Source organism: Gavialis gangeticus, unplaced genomic scaffold (genome assembly GCF_001723915.1).
Source record: "Gavialis gangeticus isolate Ggan-Ray unplaced genomic scaffold, GavGan_comp1, whole genome shotgun sequence".
NCBI classification, from domain to species: Eukaryota; Metazoa; Chordata; order Crocodylia; family Gavialidae; genus Gavialis; species Gavialis gangeticus.
This window is the reverse complement of record NW_017728995.1, coordinates 64,401,857-64,416,050: the sequence shown is the minus strand read 5'-3', so window position 1 is coordinate 64,416,050 and position 14,194 is coordinate 64,401,857. Positions and strand designations below refer to the sequence as shown.

General features: G+C 42.3%; 1 protein-coding gene across 3 annotated transcripts in view; it reads right to left on the bottom strand.

The window, feature by feature from the left end:
* Positions 1-21: 21 nt before the first annotated feature.
* The window catches only part of SAP130 (Sin3A associated protein 130), a 38,683-nt gene continuing 24,510 nt past the window's right edge, over positions 22-14,194 (bottom strand). Inside the window, exons 13-21 of one of the 3 annotated variants that reach the window (XM_019503715.1) lie at positions 13,644-13,946; positions 11,725-11,902; positions 9,968-10,072; positions 8,758-9,119; positions 3,093-3,341; positions 2,588-2,713; positions 1,540-1,643; positions 1,010-1,123; positions 22-757 (exon numbers count right to left, since the gene is read on the bottom strand). In XM_019503715.1, the coding sequence (XP_019359260.1) occupies positions 599-757; positions 1,010-1,123; positions 1,540-1,643; positions 2,588-2,713; positions 3,093-3,341; positions 8,758-9,119; positions 9,968-10,072; positions 11,725-11,902; positions 13,644-13,946 (1,700 nt within the window). In that variant the 3' untranslated portion in view covers positions 22-598. The remainder of the gene's footprint in view (positions 758-1,009; positions 1,124-1,539; positions 1,644-2,587; positions 2,714-3,092; positions 3,342-8,757; positions 9,120-9,967; positions 10,073-11,724; positions 11,903-13,643; positions 13,947-14,194) is intronic. The other 2 variants (XM_019503718.1, XM_019503716.1) reach the window with 2 other exon arrangements.

The following is a 14,194-nucleotide window of genomic DNA, read 5'->3' as shown; positions in this document are numbered from 1 at the left end:
AAAAAAAAAAAAAAAAAAAAAAAAAAAAAATTGACAGCTAAGATTTCCAAACCATTGGAGATCCTAAATGTGGCAGATCTCCTAGTGCAATGGCACTGATTTCAGAAGGCTACTTCAGATGCTGGATGGTCAGAAGAACACAAACTGAATGGGGTAATTGGAAGTGGTGTAATTTTCAATGCTTTGAAACACTCAAGTCAGTCTGAGCTGACACTTTTGTGAGAGTCTTGAGTCTCCTACAAGAACCATTGGTCAAACCTGAAGTTACCCCTAAGCTGTGAAATGGAAGAGGGGAGGGTGCTTTCCACCACACATTGCATCACTAGTTCCAATTAGTAGGCACTGACACATCAGGAGGGTTAAACAAATGGGACTGCAAAGAATTTAAAAAGGGATGAGCCTGAGAGAAATCTTTGTTCATTATGACAGATTAATGACAATCCTTTCAGGTCACTGGGCTCCACATGTCCATCTGCTGCCATCTGTTCTCTAGAACTCATCCTTTTTATACAGATGCTCTGCTTAAAAATAAACCCAAACTACAAAAAGTCTGAACTCTGTTCTGTACACATTCTCAATTTCCAAAGTCACTTGCACTTTAGACTTTCTCCTTTCGCTTCAATTTAGACACTTTCTTGACAGTTCCATTCTTGTTTAGAAGCTTCAAAACACGGTCCTTGTGATCCAAGACTTTTAGCATGGAGTCTCGGGCCTCATTGATTTGATCCATCACAAGTTTACATCTCTGCATATTCCCCTGAAACAAACACACTTCTATCAATAGAAGCAGAATTATCTCACTAATCCCTCTGCCCCTTTCAAGTTCACCTCAGAGGTCTGAGTGAGCACACTCAAAATACAGGGAAGACATGCCTGGGAAGACATGCCAGAAAAAACATTTTTTTTTTTATTTGCTAGGTATTAATTGCAGCATAGTTAGGATTAGTATCAATTTGCAACTCAGGGTTAAGCAGACACTGAGCTGAGAGACTGAGCCACAAGCACTTACCTGTATCAGTTCATTTATTCGATGCAAGTCATCATCAGTTGCTGCCTTTTTTTTGGGGATGAGCCCTTCCTGCAAGGCAGTGAGTCTCTCATACACATCATGCTCCAGGTTAGTCTAAAAGACATTAGACCTTAGTGAGAATTCACTTTTCCTCTAATGCACAACATTCTTCCATGTTACAATATGTATAGACAAAGAGAAGGTGTTCAGCTTCTTCCTCTTAGCTGCTAATTTACTCATGGGAAGGAGCATCTGATACAGAGTGGTGTTATTTATCACACTGACATAAGTTTACCAGATTGCCGCACTTCTGAATTAACATAGGTCTTAACCAGGACTGCTTTGCCTACTTCTCAACACAATTCCAGGAGCTTAGAGGTTCTGGGGAATTTGGTGCTGTGATACAGAGCATCTCTCTCACGCTTAGCCCTTACATCCAGGAACACAGAACCTCAAATCAGGTACATCATTCCACAGACATTTCTTTCTTTCTCTAGATTGCAGGATGTTAGCAAGCTTCTTTCACTTACCAACTGCAGTAACTGTGCTGCACAGAGATGGACTTTCCAACCTTGTGCACGGCAGGACACTCCCTTCTGATTAGCAATTTCCTGCAGCATAGCTTTCTTCTCTTCTAGAACCAAATAATACAAACCTGTTCAAACCTTATTTAACTAATTTAGGAACAGTACTAGAGACATTTTAATCCAACTCTTTCCTTCCACATCCCCTAGTAAGTGAAGATAGTATATGGATCAAGAGTGAACTACAGTGTGTGCAATGGAGAGGAGCTGCAGGGCAGCTCACGCGTGGGCTCCAGGCAGCTGCAGCAAGAAGGGCCCAGCAGTGGCGAGGCAGCCACTTTTCCCTCATGCCGAGCACCAGCTTCTGCCCAGCCGCTACCACTGTTACCACTGCTCAGTGTGAGCGAGCAGTCTGGAGAAGGCATGGGATCAGAGCTATGTGCGTGGGTTCCGACTGGTTCGGAAATAGTCCACTCCGGCTGGGGCAAGTCTAGAGTGGACACAAAGCAGGCTGGGGTTGGGTCTGTGCACGCAGGTCCCCACCAGTACCAAGGGACTGGGGCCAGTGGTGGCAGCAGCCGGAAGGAGCCACAACCATCTGGGCTGCCTAGAAATGCAGTCCAGCCATGGAGCTGCCTCAGCTGCATTGCACACCCAGAGGCGGCAGGACATGCCATGAGCCAGACAGCACTTCGGCCAGGTGGGACTGCGGGGCCCAGTACAAGCTGGACAAAGTCTCTCCATGAGCTAGATCCAGCCTGCAGGGCATAATTTGCCTACCTCTGAATTACATGCTAGTTACTGAATGCACAATACCCCTGCCCCCCACAAGACAGTTGAAGAGAAACTAGGACTACTGCTAGCTTAAAGAAATTTCCTTTCATGTATGTGGTCAACAAATGGGTCTCAGCAGGAAAGAAGTTCCACTTGTAAAGCTACTTATGAACATTGATGTCTGTGCCTAAAGCACCAATTCTTGGCACTCAAATGCAGTTTATCAACAATAAGAAATCCTATTAAAAGGAACACTGAGATACTAGATAAGTATGCTGACCTTTAACCCTGACGTCACTGTATCTCTGAAAGTGGTGATAGGCGGCTTTCCATGGGTTGCGATAGTGGCGAAGCAGTGTGATAGGGGGTCTTGGACGCACGGGGACATATCTCACACCTTCTTCATCTGAGAAACAGTTAAGATAAATAGGTGCACCTCAGTAAAGAACACTTGTGGTTTAAAGAAGACTGGCATGGCCAGTGGTTTAAGCTGAAAATTAGAAAGCGGTATATGCTAAGCTGTTGTCTGAGTCCAGACAACAAGCATCTCTTTGGGGTCAGAGGCTGGTTAAAGGACTTCTCTAAATGTTATTATTGTAAAATGTTCAGAAACAGATATTTTGAAAAGCATAATGTAAACGGTAACTTAACTTCCAGCAAGAATATCATCTTATCCTATATTAGAGGTAGAGGACAAAAATCCCTGTTTTGGAGGAAGGGAAGGGATCAGAAAAATAGACATTTGAGTTTGAAGAGCACAGTCACTGATACAGGAATATCATTACCTATATATTCTTTAGGGGGAGACTTGCGTTTCTCTGCCTTCACCAGAAGACTTTTGGCAGTAGATTTCTCATCATCAGTGCTATTTGTTTCCATCATGTCTCCTTCCTCTGTAGAAATCACATGCTGCTGCTTCCGAGGCTTTTTTCTTGGGGAGGCACCAGGTGGCAAGTCGCCTGGGGGCATTGAAAGGTTGTTGGCCAGCAAGGCAAGAGATGGAGACACAGTACTTGTAGTCAATGGAGGAACTGCTGAGATGGAAGCAAAAAAATAGCATTTTAGACCCCAACACCCACAATGAGAGAACTACAATGTCAATAGTATAAAAAGAACAAGGTAATATTGCCTAAATGCTGTCAGAGATACCTACCCACATTTTCTTACCCTGCAGTGACCATGGTTTAAGAGACTGTAGTCAGTGTGGGTCCCCAGTAGGTGCCACTGCACCCCTTGAGTGCAAGACCAGCAGATTCTTATGGCTAGCAGCATTAGTCAGGGTCACACATGCACTCTGAGCCATCTTGTGTCTTCTGTACCAGAGCATAATGGTGGAGCAACTACAACCTTCCCTTAGTTCCTTCACATTCAAAGCCCAAAAGAGTTGAAGATTCCTTAAACAGGAATAAAAGATGGGTTGTGACATCCACACAAACACCATCTTTAAGAACTACAGTTACTCTGTCAAGTGTGCACCTCTTTGCATCCCTCTAACTGGTGAGCAGTATCTCCTCAAACTGCGGAGAACGGTAAAAGCTGATCAAACAGGAACTGCAATATGGCTGAACTTAAGTATCTGTTGGGACAGCCACACCAATGGCAAACCATTTAATGACTATCAGCAGGGTAGACCAAGCAGCTCACATTAGCAAGTTTCTGAAGCAGGCCACCTATGTCACTGGTACTCAGAAGAAACGTGCCCTGACATTCAAAGAAAGACTCACCAGCTTGCTGGTAACTAGCAGAAATGCAGGCTGTACTCAACTGTTAAAGTATCTGGGATGAGATTGCTTGGCCTTTTGATATATTTTATATAGTCATAAAGAAGCAGGAAAAGTCTGAAAGCTTTAGTTCTGCCAGGCACTAAATGAGGACTTTGGAGATATCCAGAGAATGTAGCTTTTCTTCACGAGGAGCATATGTTTTGGGGAAGGAAAGTGGTGAAGTGACTGATTCAAACAGAGCTCTGGTACCACCTTCATGGTGAACTTGCAATGTGGTTTCATCCCATCTTATTACTGTGGAATTTTATTGAAGCATGAGATATTGATGCCAAATGGGACTTGTAGCAAGCTAAATGTTAATTCTACATTCTTAGAGCAAGATAGAGCCCAGGATCTTTGGAACTCTGGTTTCTACCAGATTGACATTATTTTGGGGCTGCTCATATAGAAATGTTTCTTCTTTTGGCTGAGTAGGTCCTTTTGATAGGTTTCCAAACATGGATAAGCATCTCTTGTACATGTGAAGAGCAATGCCTCAGGCTAGAAGGGCTAACTGTCTTGTCTGATCTCAGGTATTATTCTAGAAATAAAGGAGATTAGTATGAAAGCAAAGGAGATAGATCAGTAAAGAAGAGAGATGTCTGGGAGAAGTTCTTGACTACAGCTCAACTGAGTCAGGGGCCCTGTATTTACCATTCGCTGGGCATGTCTACACGTTTGTTAATGCACAGTAGTTACTGCACATTTAGTTTTCTGTTTGCTTAATGGAGTGCTAACTATATGCGCAGTAATTAGTTACTGTGTAGTAGTGCCAATGAACGTTTTTGTTTTTTTTTTTTTGTGTGATGCTTACAGCTCAGTAGCCTAATACTACTGCACAGTAGCGTATTAGCATGGTTTTTGCCTGGCATGCTACCACATAGTGTTATTAGGCTACTGCACATTAAGCGTCTCATGTAGCTGCACCCTTTGTCATGGTATGGATGGGGTTTTCCTACTGCAGAATATCAGGGCAAGAATGGATTTCTGTACTGATCAATCATTCACAAGTACATTCCCTTTAAAGTCCATTTCTGCTTGACTCCTAGAAGGTAGAGAGCAAGTGGGGCTATGCTGTTCCTAAAAATTGATAGCTTCAAGAGTGTGGTCAGTGGAATGTCCTCTGTTTTGCCCACAAGGACTTGAATTATTGGTTCCGTAGAATAATCAGGAGTTGCATACAATTTCTTGATTCAAGGCATTCCCAGGCAGCTGTAAATTGCCTAGAGACTATGCACCTTGTATTTGGAGATGACTTACGTGAGAACACTAATCTGTCCCTGGGGTGTAGTTGGTAGCCATGTTGGTCTGAGACAAAAAGACATACAAAAAAACTAGAACTCTTGGTTCCAAGATGATACGTTTTATTAGACCAACTGGAAAATGGCAAGAAAATTGTCCTTTTCTGCAAGCTTTCGGGATCAAAGTCCCTTCATCAGGCTCTGGGAAAAGTGTAGATGGTACAAGGTGGTAAAAAGTCCCCATAGGTAGGAAGTAAACTTCATTTTTGCACAGTGGGAGCTGAAGATGGAAGTCTGTCCCTCTGGGTCCATGAGACACTTCTACACTCATGGACCCAGAGGGACAGACTTCCATCTTCAGCTCCCACTGTGCAAAAATGAAGTTTACTTCCTACCTATGGGGACTTTTTACCACCTTGTACCATCTACACTTTTCCCAGAGCCTGATGAAGGGACTTTGATCCTGAAAGCTTGCAGAAAAGGACAATTTTCTAGTTGGTCTAATAAAAGGTATCATTTTGGAACCAAGAGTTCTAGTTTTTTGTATGTCAATCTGTCCCTGCTGCATTTGCAATATTACCATCTGAGTAAATAAAGAAGGATGCTCTTTTCCTCATGTTGAAGGGTTCCAGCCACTGAGTGATTTGTCCCAGTATGTGGTGGGATGGTTATGAATTTGTTCATAAGCTGCTTGAATGAGGAATATTTTTCCTTATCCACTACTATTTGTAAAAGGCTCTTATAAGAATAGTTTGTGAAAAAGACAGGGAATAGAAGCATGGGGAAGGAAGCAGAGGATGGAATAATTGAGGACAACTATGCTCAGTATTCATTTATCTTCCTTCTGTTCTATCAGATTAGAGGAACAAGGCAAGATGGTTTTCAAGAGAAGTGCTTGCAAGACTTGTGCTGGAATACCTCGAGTGTAGTGTCAAACTGACTGACAATCAACTGAGCATGTATGTAGCTGAAGTTATTTCAGTGGCATTGCAGTTGCAGTGTTAAGCTGGGGTACAATCCCTTGGCAAGCCACTTTTCATGGTATGCTGACAGACTGCAGAGTTGCTTTGAATTGTAAAGAAGTATAACATCAATTTTTAGCCAACGTCACCAATCCATAAAATGGCATTGTGCCAGCATCTGATGGAAAATACTTGGTCTTTTTCATGACCATGTATCAGTCCATGTTACCTGCTGCATCCACTGCAGATTTAAAGGTTTTTCCTCCACCAGTTGATCTTCCTTTATGCTGTCCTCAAGTTTTCCAATGTCACGGAGATAATACCTTACCAGGTTAGAAAGTCGTATTTGCCTAGGACAGCCTGGCAGTTTGCCACTCAAAACTGAAGTGATGCCAAAAGAACAGAACTTTTTTTTTCTGAACAGATCCAGTCTCTCAAGGTCCTTATCCTCTGGTGCATTCTTACCTAAACACAACTTCTTCTGCGTGGTGTGGCAAACCTACTTGAGAGCCAGAGCTGCACTGTGAACTTATATGATGGTTTCTGTTATCTTCTCTTTGCATTTCATGGTTGATATCAAGGTGCTTAAGTTTTGTCAGGAAGATTTCATTAGGTCTAACAGACCTTATATATGGGAAGGATGTTCTGGCTTGTCCCTACTGAGACAAAGTATCAAATAGTTAGTGCTCTTCCAGAGATGAAGAAAGTCTCACTCCTAATATGTCTGTAATTTGGATCAGGAGTTCTTGTGACACTGAAATCATTTGGCATCAGAATCTATCATCTGATAAAGCAACAGTCACAGTAGCATAAAGGGGAAAGGTCCTTTGGAACTGAGGAAGACTGATGAGTTTGTTTCTGGCTTTTGGTCCCTTTGACTCTGGCATCAACCACGAGAGAAACCTTTTCTCTTTCCTTGATGAATGGCTTTCTTGATGCCTGGGAGGGTGGCATACTGTCAGCATATGAATGATTGCTAGACCTGTAGCCAGACCACTGCAATTCCTTTTGCCACTTTGGCAGGGAGTCCCTGAAGTCTCTCAGCAGCATCACTTATCACGTGTATGGGGATAGCTCTCTACTCGGGTGAAAGGAGCAGGTATAATTCAGTGATGTACCCCTCCCAAGGGCAGCACTGATAGGTCAGGCTCCAGAACTGCAGGTATCTCCACTGGTACTGAGGTGCACTTTGGGGATGGATACAGTTCTGGTATGAATTTTTAATTCTTCCAGTTCTGAGGAGCAGCGTTGAAGAATTCACCTTCAGGTACTGGCCTTTTTGTCCATCTTACGTGTCAAAAAAGGCTTGGGGGTGCTTATGTCCTACACTTTCTGCGTCTCTCCTCTGGGATACAACTCTGAGTCCCAGTCTCAGTTTGGAACCTCATGGTTCCATTCCAAGGTTTGGGGTACTACCACTGATAAAGGCACCTGTGTATCATTTACTGTGGACAGCACTAGTGGACACACTGGTGTTGGTTCTCTGCTCCATGTTGCTTTCTCTGTGGGGACCTTGGACACTGCTTGCCTGCCTGCTTAATGAAGCAATGAAACAGAACAGACATTACTAGTAGAGGGCCTGGAGCTCAGATCTTCTGGGTCTGAAAAATTGCTCCAGGACTGAGTGGAAAATGAGAGGCAGAACAAACATCTGATGAGGATGTGGGATTCAGCCAGGTAGAATAGGCTGAACAGAGTCGGGGTGGCACGCATCTTGCTGCTATAGGCAGCTCCTTTTTCCTTCCAGCTGTTCTGTTCTTCATGCCTTTGCTTAGTGTGTGAAGCAGCCCAGAGTGCAAATACAACTGTCAGGGCAGTTACCAGCTTAAAGTATCCAGTCTCAAACACAGGGCACATGTGCACCTACAGTGGGATCCATATTAATATACTGAACAATATATTGTATTGGGAAGAATAGGGACAGTACAATTCCTTAGCTGTTCAGGGAAAAAGAATTTAAATGTCACATGTACAAAGAAGAAAATTCTGCATAAGGATTTCCATGTCTATTTTGTATAGTTCTAAGTTAGAATTTATTCCTCAGCTGCCATATAAAATAACCAAAGAGAAATACAATTCCTATTTGTACTGTAGGGTGAGCTTTTGAAGGACATGGTTCCAGTGTCTACTCTTCAAACTCTTTACCATTTAAGATTGATAGCACATGCTTGCAGCCCTTACAAATGTCCTGTGTCAATGAACAAGGAACAGATTCTGTATTCATTAAAAGCATCTATCAACAGAATTCCCCCATTTTTCATTCTAATCACCTTACCCCATCACGACTTTATACCCTGTACGTGTTAGAAGATCCAAAATGAAATCCTAGACTCTGGATTTACGCTGAAAGGTAGCAGGAACAGAAAAGAACCTTTAAGAGTTATTTAAAGTTAGACTACAAGTTTAATTTTCAGGCTGGGTTTGTGAAATCCTAACCCTCATGTCCCCCCAGAGGAATAATTTAATTTAGTTTAATAAGCCTACCGGATACTGGTCGCATTATGTCCATAGGCTCCACTTCTTCTTTGATTTTTATCTCCGGTACTGGGGATCCCAACACCGTGGAGAGGGCCCCACTCATGGTTGATGGAGGTGGAGGCACAGCCACAATTGTGGTAGAAGTGGGTGGAGCAGCTGCGACTGCTCCTGGAATGGTGGACAGAGTTGCTGTGGGCTGAGAAGTTGGACTGGCTGCTGCAATAATTGTTGGAATGGCAGATGCAGACTGCTGAGAGGTAGGTGGGATTGCAATGGTGGGTTGTTCGCCACTCTGATTAGACACTGCCTCCATAGACACAGTGACTGGAGTGGCCATAGAGACATGGATTTCTGGCTTAGGCTTGGCACTAGAACATAAAAACCAGTATTAGTTACATCAATTCAAGGTCTTAAGTACTGCTGCCATGACATTCCAATACAAAGTCTCTAAAATTAATCAGCTGAGTTTTGAAGTTAGCTCCTTCAGAAAACCTTAATTTTTTGACTAAGCAAATGATATCTAGCATAGTAACACGCAGAGCACTGTGGGAGGAGAAATGAACATTTCTATCTCACTTTCACTTATTTTGACTCTTCCCATCCTTGTTGGTTATGAAAGCTAAAGGGTAGGTTCACTTCAGTGTTTGCCCCTAACTCAGAAGCATTCAGATATGACACAAGTCATATGAAATATATATTACTTTACATTACACATCTCAAAAGGGATCAGGAGGAGATCAATTTCTTGGGTTATTCCACCAAAAGCTCATCCTGTTTCTTTGTAGTAAGACACATTTTGATGTTACTTATTATGCTCAATGGAAGGAGAGTAATCTCATTATACAAATCCTGGAATACAGATATAAAATCTGGAGTGGAGGAAGGGATAAAAACAGGATAATACACAGTTTTCTTCTTGGGACCATGAAATCAATATTAAAATAATTTTCCATAAAAATCCAATGAGATACTAATGCAGTAAGATCATTTAGGAAAATTAGGATATAATACAAACAAACATATTTTATACAACTAAACAGATTGAAAATGTAACTTTGCAACAGTTATTAATTTGAGAAGTTTCTATTATACTTCTATTAAGCAGCATTTGCTTGACACTTGACATGCACTGACCTCTACCTAAGTTCCATTGGCTTTCACTTATTACAAAGGAGACGCATCATAGGCCTTGCAGTCTGTTGTTTTAAATCCTTACCCAGCAGGTCTTGGCGATCCAGATGTGCTCCGCATGGCGCTCTCCACGCGGGTACTAGCTACTTCAGGGGGCTGAGGAGGAATGAGACTTTTCCGGACTGCCAGTCTGTAAGACACACAGGAGCATGATACTGCTGCTGCTTGGTGTACTGCTCTTTGTAACACAAACATTAGCTCAGGCAGGAGATCCTACCTTTTCTTGCTGTTGCAAATGGAACAGTATTTTTTTTTTTGCCTGATTTGTCACCACTTGGCTATGAATTAGTAAAGCTTTGATGAAATTAAGAAAAAAATTGTTCCTAATACCCTTCAAAGAAGCCTTAACGAGAGTAAACCAGAGCAATCAGTTTCCTCCCCTCTATTTTGAGGACTTCTCCACAGAGTGCAAGAATCCCTACAAATCTTATTTTCAATTTATTGATCAGCACTTTGTTTTAAGGCCGTCAGCCTCCAACTGAGGACAGGAGACTCCCCAGTCCAGGGCAACACCACACACTCTTCCATTACTCTGCCGAAGCTGAGCAAACCTTGAACTGACTGCTTTCAGCTGTATGGGAAAAGAAGCAGAGCCCCAAGGTTTATTACAATTCTATCACGGTAATCTAATAATATTGGCAAATTAGAGACTCACTATAAAATACTTTACATTCTAGTAAGGTTTAAATCTGAGACTCTACCAGCATTAAAAATATCAACACCACCCTGGGAAAGAATCTATCTTTAAAATTCAACCCACTAAAAAAGAAACTGCCCTATTGTTATATATTTTTTGTTTCTTTAATTTACATTTTTATTGTCTGACTTTCGCAGTCCTGAAAAAAATTACATATCAGGATTTCAGTCCTGATCCTGAAGGACTCACTGGAAGTCTTGGAGACTGAAGGCAAAATCTTTCACTCCTTAATTGGAGGGAACAGATCGTTGAATCTAAGTTTTTCTCCTGTCCTTTCAAGCATTTGAAGTTAACAGAAGGTAGGAAAAAATGTGGAAGGGGTTGACGCTACAGTTGTTTTCCTCTCTTTGTTAATAAGATTTCATTTTTGTAGCATGTTTCACGTTACCCCTTCTCCAGGAAAAGTAGGGGACACAGACCATGAACATCTGTTTGAAGTTTGTGAGAAATTTACACTAATAGAAATCTTTCTGTGAGAGGGAGCATGTCCAGTCTGCAGTCACCCCTACTTCCCATGCCTTCCTAAAACCAGAGTGATCCCAATCTGAAGAAGGCATGGGAAGCAAGGGGAGTTAATCTAGGAGAAAACATAGAAATATTCATTCTCCTGGGAGAAAGTCTCCCAGGGCTGACTTCTCCCTCTCCTTAGAGTCGAGTTTTCTCCCAGAACTGCCATTTTTGGTCTGGGAGAAACAGCAATTTTCCTGGTATAAAATGAATATCTGTACATGGCCAACACCTGAAAACCAATTTTTAAAACCTTATAGTCTTTTCGGGGTTTTTTTTTTTCATTGTTGAACCTAAAGCAGCAAGAAAAGAATTCATATCAATTTTTAAGCTTGCATGTCACCTTCAACAACTGGAGTCAAACAGTCCCATCCAGTTGTCTGTAGTAGGATGCATTACAGGTTAAGGAAAGGTGAAAATGTAACCTACATGAACTGTGCCTCTCATAGAGACTGGCATGTAACACACCCTGAACTGGCTGCTCTTGCAGGGCCTTTTTCTATTCACTGAAAACACAAGAGATTGTCTTACTAGGATGAGCAGAAGAGCTATTGCTTGCCAACTCCAGTCCTACTCACCCATCTGTGGTTGGTTTTTTCCGGAGAATACTTGGGCGTGGGGAAGAGCCCTGGGCTGGTGCACTAGCACTAGCACTCTGGCTGTGGGTTTGCACCACTGTTGTTGCTGCTGGAGCTGAATTGAATGTGTTGCTAATTGGATTAGCCACAATGGTGGCTCCATCTGCCAAGACTACTGCTGGGAAAAATAAAAATTGGTGAGAGAGAGGCATAGGGAGAATACACCAGGCAGAAGATGGGGAAAGCAGAAGTTCTGATAGGAAACTTGATGGAAAGGTAAGCATATGCACTAAACTTGCTTCCCAACTCTCCCCTAATCTTTAAGTGCAATGCTTTCCAAACATCTAGTTAATGACAACTATACTTCAAAGTACTTTGACAATTGAACATTCCTTCAAGAAGACTGAAGTCCCCCTACTGCCAACTCCCAACAACTGCTGCTAAGCAAAACTACCTTTCCAAGAGAAATGGAACTGGTGCAGTTTGCCAGGAGAGACTGATGTGAATACTTCATTACAGGGACACTCTGGCTGCATCTACATAATCTGCTGACTGCACAGTTGTTACATATTTAGTTCTTGTATAAAAAAGTATTAAAATGACTGAGCACTAACTGGAGTTAACGCACAGTAGTGCTGACAAACAGCTTTCTCGTGATGTTGATTATGCAGTAGCCCAAGATTGTTGTGCAGTACTGTCTTGTCACGCTGTCTACCACACAATGCTACTGCACAGTAGTTACGGGCTACTGCGCAGTCAGCACCTCATGCAGATTCAGCCTCTTAGTACAAAAAAATCCACACCCAATGCCTAACATCTGTATTAGTGGTTCTCAGCATCTTAAGACTTAGGGCATCCCTGGATAGACTCGAGACATTGCTGGATAGATTCACAGCATCCCTTGGAAAATGCCAGTTCTTAGTTTTCATTCTTTTTTTGACTACAAAAAATTACAGAGAAGTTTTCTGTTGCAAAGATCAAACTATAGGTTGTTTGAAGTCTCTGGCTTTATCTCATGAAACACTTTTGGAAACCTAACTGCTAATATTGTAATGAACCTATGGCACCCTAGAAAGGACCTCAAGGCACCCCAGGGTGCCATGGTACCCTGGTTGAGATTTACTGAGCTATAAGGTGCATTCTGACAGTGCCACACCCTGACCTTCTGTCAAACATATTTGACCATCTCAGCCCACCAATGATTTGGGGTATTTAGGCAGGTACCACACAATGTGTGGTCTGTCGACTTTACAAAATCACTACATGTTCTGTGGACTGCCAAATAGCTTCATGTCAGCAAGTTTCTGGGATGTCAGAGGACTGATTTATCTTGCATGAGGACCTTCTGGAATAGTCCAGGACTATGTGACTAGCTGTTTGAGATATTTTGCTGCCATTCTCTAAATGCTGTTTTAATCTGCTGGTGGTCTAGGGCACTTTTTATCAACATTATTCTACTTGTGACTACCTGTTCTCACAAGGACTTACTGAGGAGAATCATTCGTGTTCAGAGACTTGTTGGGGTTTTCATCTATAGAAGCATTTCATCTGCACCCTAGGATTCTCAGCCTAATCCTAAACTTCAGGCAACAAAAATCACTGAAAAAGATTTTGACCTAATCAGGTTGTTTCTGGTCTTTAAATAATAGAACAAAAAAATTCTACTGGGAGAGGACATATTAGCATAATTAATATTTCATATCCACTGTTGGGGTTACTACTGAAACTTTATGAAGGCTTGTGCTATTGAAACATAAGAGTTATCCCCTATCAGAAGGGTACCTTGCCAAGGAATTAAACAAGGCAAGAAAACCTAGGAGAGACTTCAGTCAGTCTAAAAACTGGCTGTGTCATTTCAGGGTTCAGCTGATGCTTTGAACAGTCCACAGCTGGGAGAAAGTGATTTAAAGTAATGTTACCTGATGTCTTTGTTTCAGTTTGTGGCTGCTGACCACTGATTGGTGTAGGCTGGAGTCCCTGTGCACCAAGAGATGCTGCTGGGTGGAGTCCCTGTGTTCCAATTGGTGCTGGCTGTATCCCCTGTGCACTGATAGGTGCTGGCTGTATCCCCTGTGCACTGATAGGTGCTGGCTGTATCCCCTGGATATGACGGGCATGAGATGCATCTACAGTCATCAGTTGCATAGGATTAAGGTGCACAGTGGAAGCCACTCCTACACCGGTCTGAGCTGTGATGGCAGAGTTGGGGGCCTGAGCTGAAACTGAAATAAAACGAGAGACCAGGAGCAGCTGGTAGACAGCAGAATTACCTTTAGAAAAATTAGCTTAACTGAACATCAAGAAGATTCAAAAGAGAGAGATGATTGTTAACACCTCTGGAATGAAGAACAACATGCCATTACCTCAAACGACTCCCTTAACCAGCTGCATAGTAATACAACAGCCACTGACTTGTGGAACAGGAATCAAAGCACAGTCCTTCTATTCCAGGCCAAAAAAAAAAAAAAAA